Below are 12,981 nucleotides of genomic sequence, written 5' to 3'. Positions count from 1 at the left end.
TGTTCTTGGCATATGCTGAATACTTTTCAGCTCCTTTAATAATTTTATTTGATAATTTTAATAATTTTAATTTCAGCTATTTGAATAATCTTAAACTTTATGAACACTGTGAAGTAGAAACTGAGTATAGGAGATGCGCTCATGAATTTTATTCCCTGAAAAGTGTCATAAAGTAATTTAAAGTATTCAATGAATATGTGAGTATTGAATAATTTTAACAAGAACTCTGAGTTCCCAGATACCTATGACAAAAGAACAAATTACTTGGAAGTATCTTCTACTCCAGATCTTTCTGTCTATCCCCATATTAAAAAAAGTGTACATTGATTGTCCCTTATCCCATCAAGAGAGTGTTCTTTGCCAAGATAAACGCTAATTAGAGAAGTAATTGTGTTTATGTGTCAGTTGGCCACCAGTAGTTTGTAGATGTTACCTTTCCAGGTGACATGTTTACAATTTAATGAAGCCTCTGGAGATAGTATGCCTTAATCTAAAGGAATGGTTCTAATGATTAAAATTTGAGGCATTACTACATTTGTTTTCAACAAATGGGCCTTTCTATTCCCTTAAAATCAAACCCTCATAACTATGGGTTTGCTGACAAAGGGAAACTAGTTTTTACTGTTTTATTATATGGAGATTTTAAATCTGCAGAGATGAAAATAATTTGCTGTTTCAGCTGGGTGCGGTGGCTCACGCCTGTAATCCCAGTACTTTGGGAGGCTGTGGCGGGTGGATCACCTGAGGTCAGGAATTCGAGACCAGCCTGACCAACATGGTGAAACGCCATCTATACTAAATACAAAAAAAAAATTAGCCAGGTGCGGTGGCACATGCCTATAATCCCAGCTACCTGAGAGGCTGAGGTGGGAGAATCGCTTGAACCCAGGAGGTGGAGGTCACAGTGAGTCGAGATCATGCCATTGCACTCCAGCCTGGGCAACAAGAGCAAAACTCCGTCTCAAAAAAAAAAAAAAAGTGGGGGAAATAATTTGCTGTTTCTTCCTTCCCTTCCTCAGAATGACTGATGGATACTCAGGAAGTGACCTAACAGCTTTGGCTAAAGATGCAGCACTGGGTCCTATCCGAGGTAGGTATACAAGAGCTTAAAACATTTAGAACTATTTATTATATACCACCTTAGAAGTTTAAGAAGTCCAAAAAAATCTACCAAGAGATTTTTTTTCTTTTGGAGACAGGGTCTCACTGTCTTGCCCAGGCTGTAGTGCAGTGGCACAATCGTAGTTCACTGCAGCCTCGAACCCCCCAGGCTCAGGTGATTCTCCCACCCAGCCTTCCCAGTAGCTGAGACTATAGGCATGCACCATCATGCCCAGATAATTATTTTATTTTATTTTTTGTAGAGACAGGGTTTCACCATGTTGCGCAAGCTGGTCTTGAACTCCTGGGCTCAAGTGAGCAGCCTGCCTTGGCCTCCCAAAGTGCTGGGATTACAGGCATGAGCCACCATGCCCAGCCTTAAAACCATTCTTAGCTCACAGATCATACAAAAAACAGTCTATGAGCCAGTAGACTGTGACCCCTGTTCTAGGCAAGAGGTTTCATTTCTTGATAGTAAGTAAGCAGCAGAAAACTCAAAAAAAAAACTTTAAACAAAAAAGAATAATGTAAGGAAAATGTTCTTATCTGTTTTCTGGCTCTTCAATATTCTGACATCATTGGAAATTAATGTGTCTAAAGGAAATTATGTAAGGAAGTTTTCACTTTTTAAATTATATCTTTTGAGGAACTGCAGCAAAATATTTATTGCTATGTTTTTATTCAGGTTACTTGGTTGATTCTGAAATACCATGACCAATTCTTTTTAGGTTAGGTTAGGATAAACTCACACAGATATTTTCAGCTACATTTCCACAGCCAGCATGGGTAGTGGATGGTTGATGCTCTCAGGTGTGCACTCAGATTATTAGCTATGATGATAAAATAATCATAATAGCTCCATCCCTTTTCTCTCATTCAAGAAAGTACAATTGAATGTAGTTGTATGAGAAAGATGTTATCATAGTGTCTACTGTAATTTGCATTAAAAGCCTACATTATACAAAACCTTTTTGTTTTACTAGTTAAAAATTACCAGTAACACCTCCCGTAGTGAAATAGGGTACTGATTAAGAACTGCTACTTTGCAAAATAAAAAATGTAATCTTGAGAGTATATTTTGAAACTCTGGATGAACAAATTATCTTTCTGCTGGAGCTTAAATCTTGTTTAGATAGCGGATTTAGAAACAGTAGCTAATGCATAAATGAGTTGTATTTTCTTAGAACGTTTTGGCTGTTCTAAGGTAGACAAAATTTGGGTTTAAAAAAAGATTCGCATCCATTAAAGTACAGAAAATGGCCGGGTGCAGTGGCTCACGCCTATAATCCCAGCACTTTGGGAAGCCAAGGTGGGAGGATCGTGTGGGCCTAATAGTTTGAGACTAGACTGGGCAACATAGGGAGATTCTGTCTCTACAAAAAAACATAATAAAGTAACCGGGCCTGTTGGCATGCGCTTGTAATCCCAGGTACTCGGGAGGCTGAAGTAGGAGGATCACTTGAGCCTGGAAGGTCCAGGCAGCAGTGAACCATGGTCATGCCACTCACTGCACTCCAGCCTGGGTGGGTGACAGAGTGAGCTGCTGTCTTAAAAAGTAAATAAATAGGCCAGGCACGGTGGCTCACGCCTGTAATCCCAGCACTTTGGGAGGCTGAGATGGGTGGATCATGAAGTCAGGAGTTCGGGACCAGCTTGGCCAATATAGTGAAACCGCATCTCTACTGAAAATACAAAAATTAGCAAGGCGTGGTTGTGCGCGCTTGTAATCCCAGTTACTCAAGAGGCTGAGGCAGGAGTATCGCTTGAACCTGGGAGGCAAGGTTGCAGTAAGCCGAGCACTGCAGCCTGGGCAACAGAGCAAGACTCTGTCTCAAAAAAAAAAAAAAAAAAAGTAAATACATAAAGTGAGAGTAAAAACAAAAAAAGACTAATGCATTTTGTAAAGATCAAGTTGCATTCTTTTAAGTTCTCTTTCAAATTTGTGAACTATTGTTTTTGGGCAGTATGCAAGAAATTGAACACTTTCCAGTTATTCCTACGAAGGAATATTCTCTTCTAAGCATTTATAAATTGTATGTGCTCTCAAAGTTAACGTGTCTCTTTCTTTTAATATAATGATTTGTACTGAATAGATACATGTAGATCATTGTACTTGGTTTTGTCCTTCAACAATTTAAACTGCAAAATGTATATATTTTTAAGCGCCTGACTTTTATGTTTTACAGAACTAAAACCAGAACAGGTGAAGAATATGTCTGCCAGTGAGGTATAGTATTTTACAATGATATTTTCTTTGTCCTCTATATTGTAAGACATACATACATGAATGTGTGTGTGTGTGTGTGTGTGTGTGTTTTTGTTTTTTGTTTTTTTTTTTCTGAGACAGTCTGGCACGATATCGGCTCACTGCAACCTCCACTTCCTGGATTCAAGCTATTCTCCTGCCTCAGCCTCCTAAGTAGCTACAGTCATGTACCACCAAGCCCAGCTAATTTTTGTATTTTTAGTAGAGAGGGCGTTTCACCATATTGGCCAGTCTGGTCTCAGACTCGACCTCAAGTGATCCACCCAACTTGGCCTCCCAAAGTGCTGGAATTACAGGCTTGAGCTGCTGCATCTGGCTGTTTTTTTTGTTTGTTTGTTGGTTTTTTTTTGTTGTTTTTTGAGACGGAGTCTCACTCTGTCGCCCAGACTGGAGTGCAGTGGCACAATCTCGGCTCACTGCAAGCTCCGCCTCCCGGGTTCACGCCATTCTCCTGCCTCAGCCTCCCTAGTAGCTGGGACTACAGGCGCCCACCACCACACCTGGCTAATTTTTTGTACTTTTAGTAGAGACGGGGTTTCACTGTGTTAGCCAGGATGGTCTCTATCTCCTGATCTCATGATCTGCCTGCCTCAGCCTCCCAAAGTGTTGGGATTACAGGCATGAGCCACCATGCCCTGCCTTTTTTTTTTTTTTTTTTTTTTTTTTTTTTTGAGATACAGGGTCTTGCTCTGTTCCCAGGCTGGAGTGCAGTGGTGCAATCGTGGCTGACTGTAGCCTTGACCTCTTGGTCTCAAGCAGTCCTCTTGTCTCAAACTTTTTAGTAGCTGGGACTACAGGCAAGTGCCACAACACCCCACTAATTTTTAAATTTTCTGTAGAGATGGTGTCTCTCCCTGTTGCCCAGGGTGGCCTCAGACTCTTGGCCTCAAGTAATCCTCCTGCCTCAGCCTCTCAGAGTGCTTGGGACAAATTTTTTTTAATGGATTTTTCTAGTTGATTAGAAGCTAGAAAAAATTAACTTTGCTTCATTTCAAAATATGGAAACCTATGAAATAGTCTCAGTCAAATTTTTTTTTGGTAATAGACAAAACATATATACATAGACATTAAGTCATTTTCTATCAAATCATATTACGTAAATACCAACAGAAGAAAATTATAGGCCGGGTGCGGTGGCTGACGCCTGTAATCCCAGCACTTTGGGAAGCCGAGGTGGGCAGATCACTTGAGGTCAGGGGTTAAAGACCATCCTGGCCAACATGGCGAAACCCTGTCTCTATCAAAAATACAAAAAAATTAGGCTGGGGGCGGTGGCTCACACCTGTAATCCCAGCACTCTGGGAGGCCGAGGCGGGCGGATCACGAGGTCAGGAGATCGAGACCATCCTGGCTAACATGGTGAAACCCTGTCTCCACTAAAAAATACAAAAAAACTACCCAGTCGTGGTGGCAGGTGCCTGTATTCCCAGCTACTTGGGAGGCTGAGGCAGGAGAATGGCGTGAACCTGGGAGGTGGAGCTTGCAGTGAGCCGAGATCACGCCACTGCACTCCAGCCTGGGCGACAGAGCAAGACTCCGTCTCAAAAAAAAAAAAAAAAAAAAAAAATAGCTGGGCATGGTGGCATGTGCCTGTGGTCCTGGCTACTTGGGAAGCTGACGCAGGAGAATCACTTGAACTTGGCAGGCAGAGGTTGCAGTGAGCCAAGATTGCACCATTGCGCTCTAGCCTGGGCGACAGTGAGACCCTGTCTCAAAAAAAAAAAAAATTATATGAAACTTGTGGGGTTTTATACAATAAAAATAACCTATAACTATAGGTTAATCCTTTAAGAATGTTCTATTTGTTTTTCAATAATCTTTATTTTTTTAATTAATTAATTTTCTTTTTTTGAGAAGGACTCTCGCTCTGTCGCCCAGGCTGGAGTGCAGTGGCACGATCTTGGCTCACTGCAGCCTCCACCTCCCAGGTTCAAGCGATTCTCCTGCCTCAGCATCCTGCGTAGCTGGGATTACAGGCATGGGCCACCACGCCCGGCTAATTTTTTTTTTTTTTTTTTTTGTATTTTTAGTAGAGATGGGGTTTCACTATGTTGGCCAGGTGGGTCTCGAACTCCTGACCTCAGGCGATCGCCAGCCTCGGCCTCCCTAAGTGCTAGGATTACAGGCGTGAGCCACCGTGCCTGGCCAATTTATTACCGTTTCTTAATATGGAGGACCTCCTTATGAGATGCTGAAGCATTTCATTTGAAAAAAGTTGCATGTAAAATACAAAATTGGGTATGCAGAATGGTCATAACTCTGTGAGCAAAATTTTGAAATCAGGCTTGAATTACAGTCAGCCTTTCCTATCCGTGGATTCTGCATTCATGGATTCAGCCAACTGTAGATCAAAAATATTTGGGGAGAAAAAAGCATCTGTGTTGAACATGTACAGACTTTTATTCTTGTTATTATTCCCTAAACAATATAGTATAAAAACTATTTACATTGCGTTTACATTGTATTAGGTGTTATAAGTAATCTAGAGATGATTTAAAGTATACAGGAGGATTGTGTAGGTTGTATGCAAATACTGCACCATTTTATATACAGGACTTTAAGCGTTTGTGGATTTTGCTATCTATGGGGGAACCAATTTCCCAGAGATACCGAGGGACAGCTGTATATTTGTAACTTATTTTTTATTTCCCTAAGTTCAGCAGCTGTTGAGGGGACAGTGAACTGTTAACATAGATAATGAGTGTATTCAAGTACATTTTGGAGGTTTTTTTTTTTTTTTTCAGGCTTTTAGTTGCCTGTCGGATGAGGCATCATACGTGAATTTTTTTTTTAAAGAAAGCTTTTAGTTTTCTTTCTTTCTTTTTTTTTTTTTTTTTTTTTTTTTTTTGGTGAGATGGAGTCTTGCTCTGTTTCTAGGCTGGAGTGGAGTGCAGTGGTGTGATCTCAACTCACTGCAACCTCTGCCTACTGGGTTCAATTGATTCTTCTGCCTCAGCCTCCCGAGTAGCTGGGACTACAGGTGCATGCCACCACGCCCAGCTAATTTTTTTTTTTTTTGTATTTTTAGTAGAGACGGAGTTTCACCACGTTGGCCAGGATGGTCTTGATCTCCTGACCTTGGGATCCGCCCACCTTGGCCTCCCAAAGTGCTAGGGATTACAGGCGTGAGCCACCGCGCCTGGCTGAAAGCTTTTAGTTTTCTAACTTATTTAATTTAATTTCATTTATTTTTATTTTATTTTTTGGGACAGTGTCTCACTTGGTTGCCCAGGCTGGAGTGCAATGGTACAATCATGGCTCACTGCACCCTCTAGCTCCTGGGCTCAGGCGATCCTCCTGCCTCAGCCTTTTGAGTCACTGGGACTACAGGCATGTACCACCACACTCAGCTAATTTTTTAATTTTTTGTAGAGATGGGGTCTCACTATGTTGCCTAGGCTGGTCTCAGATTCCTCAAGCATTCCTCCCACTGCAACCTCCCAAAATGCTGGGATTACAGGTGTGAGCCACCGTGCCAGACTTGAAATTTTTAATCCCACACCTAAAAATATAATTTTGTCCACCATTTTTTAAAAGTCATAACATTATTTATTAAAAATTTAGATGGTAAAACTAAAAATTAAAGCTTAATAAAACTACTGAATGATTTACAAGGAAGAATATTACTGGTACCTTTTGTGAGCATCCCATTAATTATATATATTCAGGTTATATTGTTACAATATTTGGTTCTACTGTATACTTTTTTTTTTTTTTTTGAGACTGAGTTTCGCTCTTGTTGCCCAGGCTGGAGTGCAATGGTGCAATCTTGGCTCACTGTAACCTCCGCCTCCTGGGTTCAAGTGATTCTCCTGCCTCAGCCTCCCGAGTAGCTGGGATTACAGGCATGCGCCACTGTGCCTGGCTAATTTTGTGTTTTTGTAGAGACGGGGTTTCACTATGTTGGTCAGGCTGATCTGAAACTCCCAACCTCAGGAGATCCGCCCACTTCGGCCTCCCAAAGTGCTGGGATTACAGGTGTGAGCCACCACGCCTGGCTCTACTGTATACTTTCATTCAGTTGTTCCTTTTTAATCTAGTGGTTTTGGTATTAATAATTTGATAATGACCTTTAGCTGTTGTTGCTTACTTATGAGTGAATATTTATAAAGCACTTAAAGTAGCTGGCACGTAGTAAACACTATGTAAAGATCCATTAAATAACTTTAAAAAATATAAAACTGATAGTGGCATTTTATTATAGAGATTAAAGTAATCCATTCTGTCATTCCCATTTATGGGATGAGACGTAAACACAAGTAGTTTGCTCTCTAAAACTGTATACTAGAATTTTATATACCCATTATTTGGTGCAACTTTAATACCAAAGTGTATTGTCAGTTACCAGTGAATATATATATAAATTTAGATAAGAAAAACCCAACTTGGTCGCGCGCAGTGGCTCACGCCTGTAATCCTAGCACTTTGGGAGGCCGAGGCGGTTGGATCACCTGAGGTCATGAGTTCGAGACCAGCCTGGCCAACATGGTGAAACCCTGTCTCCACTAAAAATACAAAAATTAGCTGGGCGTGGTGGCACATGCCTGTAATCCCAGCTGCTCGGGAGGCTGAGGAAGGAGAATCACTTGAACCTGGGAGGTGGAGGTTGCAGTGAGCTGAGATCACACCACTGCACTCCAGTCTGTGCGACAGGAGCGAGGCTCCATGTCCAACAACAAAAAAAAAGAAAAACCCAACTTATCTTTTACAGTTTATAATAGTAGAAGTTCAAATAATTGGTTTGGAATTTCTGTGTTTTTAAAGGTTAGTACTAAAATTGTTGGTTATAAATTGGGGTACAATATACTTTGTTTTTTAAGTACCTTGTGTATCTAATTTAACTTTAACTCCTTTATTATTTTGTTTTGATAAGACAACTTTGCTACTTATTTCCCCCCTTAACTGAACCAACTACCAGCTGCTTTTTTCCTGTTGTATACATTAGTCTCTTATGTTAAAATATCATACAAGTTTCATGTATATACACATATCAAACTATAGACTTAAATTAGAATTACATCAACATCTTTTAAAACCTTAATTTCTGGCCAGGCGTGGTTGTTCATGCCTTTAATCCCAGCACTTTGGGAGGCTGAGGCCGTTGGATCCCTTGAGCTCAGGAATTCGAGACCAGCCTGGACAACATGGTGAAACCCTCATCTCTACAAAAGTTACAAAAAGTTAGCTGGGCGTGGTGGCGCACACCTATAGTCCTAGCTACTTGGGAGGATCTCTTAAGCCTGGAAGGCAGAGGTTGCAGTGAGCCGAGATCATGCCACTGCACTCCAGCCTGGGTAACAGTGAGACCCTGTCTCAAAACAAAAATATTAATTTCTATAACAAATAAATTTTATTTAGTAATATCATGTTTAATATCCATGTTACATTCATCATTCTTCTACACTTTGGCCTTTAGGAAGAGGCAGTGTGTGTTTTACAGTTAAACAGGAAACAAGCAGGGTTCATATAGTGCTTATGGGGTTTTCTTTGGTGGGGGGTTGCTGGGTTTTTGGGGGGTTTTTTTTTGAGACAGGGTATCACTCTGTCACCCAGGCTGAAGTGACATTGGCATGCTCATGGCTCACTGCAGCCTAACCTCCCAGACTCAAGTGATCCTCCCACCTCAGCTTCCCTAGTAGCTGAGACTACAGGCGTGCGCCACCATGCCTAGCTAAATTTTGTACATTTTGTAGAGATGAGGCTTTGCCATGTTACCCAGGCTGGTCTCTAACTCCTGGGCTCAAGTGATCCACTCGCTTCAGCCTCCCAAAGTTCTGGGATTACAGGTGTGAGCCACTGCAACCAGCCTATATTTTAACTATATGTTTTTTTCTTTTTGGCTAAAATTTTTCAGATTAGTTTACAAGTTACAAGTGTAGGTGATATCTCATGGAGATATCAAAGATGATATGAAGTTAGATTGGGTTTTTAAGAGTAATTTTTAAAATACAGATAAATACCAGTTGTTGAAGTTTTGTTTAAAGTTCTTTAACTTCTTATTTTTGGGCCAAAATACAGGTGTATGCTAGTAATGCTTTTTAACACAGGTCATTTATGCCAAACTGCATTTTGCCTTAATTTTTTTTTTTTTTTGAGAGGGAGTCTCGCTCGTTGCCCAAGCTGGAGTGCAATGGCATGATCTCGGCTCACTTACAACCTCCACCTCCCAGGTTCAAGCGATTCTCCTGCCTCAGCCTCCTGAGTAGCTGGGATTACAGGCACCCGCCTGGCTAATTTTTGTATGTTTAGTGGAGACGGGGTTTCACCATGTTGGCCAGGCTGGTCTCGAACTCCTGACCTCAGGTGATCCACCCGCCTTGGCCTCCCAAAGTGCTGGGATTACAGGTGTGAGCCACCGTGCTTGGCCAAAATTTTTATTAATTTTTCTATTGCCTGGACTCTGTGAACCTATCCATTTTGCCTTTTAAAAATACTCAGGTGTAAATATATATTCATTAACTCAGCATTGTTTTAATCTGTATTTCCAAAGGCAATTTAAAAGATCAGAAAATAAGACCAAATTAATATAAAAATGCATACTTTAGGTTGGGCACAGTGGCTCACGTCTGTAATCCCAGCACTTTGGGAGGCCAAGGTGGGCAGATCACCTGAGGTTAGGAGTTCAGGACCAACCTGGCTATCATGGCGAAACCCTGTCTCTACGAAAAATACAAAAATTAGCTGGGCATGGTGGCATGTGCCTGTAATCCCAGCTACTCAGGAGGCTGAGACAGAAGAATTGCTTGAACCTGGGAGGGGGAGGTTGCATATCTGAGTGGTGAAATTGTGATTCTTTTTTTCTCTTTGTCTATATTTTTGAACTTTTCTATAAATGATTGTGTTTTGTTTTTATATTGGAAAAATAGTATGCTTTCAAATGTTAATACCTATGAAACTAAACACATGTAATAAATACATTAGTATAGCATTTATTAAGGTTTCTTGTGTAGCAGATCAACATAGAAAATATATTTAAATGGCTGACATAATTTTCTAAGAATACATACACGTATATTTTTTATAACATTAATAAACAGCAGCATCATTACTTTAATCCATCATTTCATTAACCACTATATACCTGTTGATCATTTGTATTGTCATGTGCTTTTTAAAAATCTAGATGAGAAATATTCGATTATCTGACTTCACTGAATCCTTGAAAAAAATAAAACGCAGCGTCAGCCCTCAAACTTTAGAAGCATACATACGTTGGAACAAGGACTTTGGAGATACCACTGTTTAAGGAAATACCTTTGTAAACCTGCAGAACATTTTACTTAACAAAAGAGGAAACACAAGATCTTCAATGAACAGTCATCGGCTACAGAAACAGCCTAAGTTTACAGGACTTTTTAGAGTCTTACATATTTGTGCACCAAACTTGAAGATGAACCAGAAAACAAAACAAACTTAAACAAAATATACAATGCAAATGGAATTTTTTGTTGTTTAAGGCCTTGCCTTGATGGTCACAGTTACCCCAATGGACACTAAGTTAGAGCACAACAAAACCTGATTCTGGTCTTCTTTACCAATATAATCATAATGTAAATAATAATTTGTATATTGTGTTTCAGATGAAAGTATTCCAGAGATAGTGAATGGTAGAAGACACAAGAACATTTGGTTGTTTGTCTTCTGATGTTTTTTCTTAAAATAGTAATTTCTCCTACTTTTCTTTTCTACTGTTGTCTTAACTACGGGTGATTGGAATGCCAAACACTCTTATTTTCTTTTTTCGTTTTATAAATTCAGTGTGCCAAATGAAACTTTTTTCCTAAGTAACTGTAATAGGAAAAAGTTTATTTTGAGAGTTTCTTCTTCATAAATCTACAGACATTAAACAATTGTTGTGTTCTTTTTACCTTTTATTTTTCTATTACCTTGCTACCAAACAGTTTAGATAGCAATATAATAGCAACAAAGCAAATCTGGTAGAATAGAGAAGGTTTGAGTTACTCTGTCATATAACATGTAGATCAGTCTTCATGTGACCTGCAGTATTTTTTTTTCTAATGTATTTGTCAGAGATCTGTTGTAGACTGTTAACTTCTTCCTGATGGAATTTATTTTCTGCAAGAATTATTCTGATATTTAAGAGAGCCAATTTTAACTGCTGTGAAAATGTTTCCAGTGCAAGAGAAGGGAAATAACTAGGAACTAAGACATTTCTAATTTATTGCTTATTACTTTCTTAATGTTTACAGGATAATTATAAGCAAGTGGAACTACCATCTTTTATTCTTAATAATTATTAATCCCTTCAATGAAACTTTAAAAAAACTGAATTTTTATACATGGCATACATTTTTCTAGGTTCCTTCTGCTTGCTTTATTAACTCAAAAGTTCTAGTCTGTTGATCTGCCTTTTGTTCTCCCAAAATGTACAGTAATTCCATTTGTTTGTATAAATATGCCTGGATTTTCATTATAAAAATGTCATTGTAGGGAGTAGAGACTCATATCATGGCCTTTTAAATATTGTAATAAAGGCAAATAGATATTTGCCCTTAGTTTACTGGTTAAAAGTTTGTTTACAGAACTTTTCTCTGGTGCTTAAATGATGCTATGTAAAATGTCATGAGTGGAAAGAATATTTGTAGTAGTAACAAAAATTTTTCATTTAGGAAAGATTTCTTAGGTTTTGAAAGAATACATTAAAATAAAAAACTTGCCCCTACTAGGTAAGAACTTTATAATGAAGACATACATTCTTTTTAATTTTACTCTTGCTCTTGTTAAAGATTTGTTTGACTATAGAAGATACATGATTTCTGGGTTTTTTTTTTTTTTTTTTTTTTTTTTGAGACAGAGTTTCGCTCTTGTTGCCCAGGCTGGAGTGCAATGGCGCAATCTCAACTCACTGCAACCTCCGCCTCCCGGGTTCAAGTAATTCTTCTGCCTCAGCCTCCCGAGTAGCTGGGATTACAGGCATGCGCCACCACCCCAGCTAATTTTGTATTTTTAGTAGAGATGGGGTTTCTCCATGTTGGTCAGGCTGGTCTTGAACTCCCGACCTCAGGTGATCCGCCTGCCTCAGCCTCCCAAAGTGCTGGGATTACAGGCATAAGCCACTGCGCCCAGCCAGAAGATGCATGATTTCTTAGGATCATATGCTGTTTGTAGCCATAAGGTAAATCATGTCTCTTCAAATCATGACTTTGGAACTCCCTGAATAATAAAAATGAGAGTTGAGATAAATATGGGAAAAAAAAATTTTTTTAAGCCAGAGCTATGCATATGTTAGGTGATGGGTAGTATCCCCTTAAGGTCTCAAACATTACAGCATCAATTATGAAATACTGATAATGAAAGGTAGTAATGAAATATATATGATGAAAAGAATTGAGAAGTTCTAAATTAAGACATTTCAGTTAAGCTCATAAAAGTTACTGTTTTCATTTAAAAGGAGATTAACGTTATTGATACTTGGATAACTGGCTAATCATATTAAAGGACTATGTGGTTCCAGCTCAACTTTTAATATATTGTCTCCTTTAAAATTATCATGATTATAATTCTATTGGGAAAGATTTTTAGATAACAAAGATTTCAAATGTTAAAAGAGATAAAAGTCAGGTTAATACTATCTTAAACATTGAGTCAGGAAA

General features: G+C 39.1%; 1 protein-coding gene across 6 annotated transcripts in view; it reads left to right on the top strand.

Moving 5' to 3' along the window:
* The window catches only part of SPAST (spastin), an 89,838-nt gene extending 77,940 nt beyond the window's left edge, over positions 1-11,898 (top strand). For 4 of the 6 annotated variants that reach the window (XM_054473270.2, XM_054473273.2, XM_054473274.2 and 1 more), the window contains 3 exons: positions 1,020-1,090; positions 3,288-3,328; positions 10,491-11,898. In XM_054473270.2, coding sequence (XP_054329245.1) covers positions 1,020-1,090; positions 3,288-3,328; positions 10,491-10,613 — 235 coding nt within the window. In that variant the 3' untranslated portion in view covers positions 10,614-11,898. The remainder of the gene's footprint in view (positions 1-1,019; positions 1,091-3,287; positions 3,329-10,490) is intronic. The other 2 variants (XM_054473276.2, XM_054473275.2) reach the window with 1 other exon arrangement.
* The last annotated feature ends 1,083 nt before the right edge of the window (positions 11,899-12,981 follow it).

The sequence above is a fragment of the Pongo pygmaeus genome, chromosome 12 (assembly GCF_028885625.2).
Source record: "Pongo pygmaeus isolate AG05252 chromosome 12, NHGRI_mPonPyg2-v2.0_pri, whole genome shotgun sequence".
NCBI classification, from domain to species: domain Eukaryota; kingdom Metazoa; phylum Chordata; class Mammalia; order Primates; family Hominidae; genus Pongo; species Pongo pygmaeus.
This window is presented reverse-complemented; position numbering and strand designations above follow the sequence as displayed.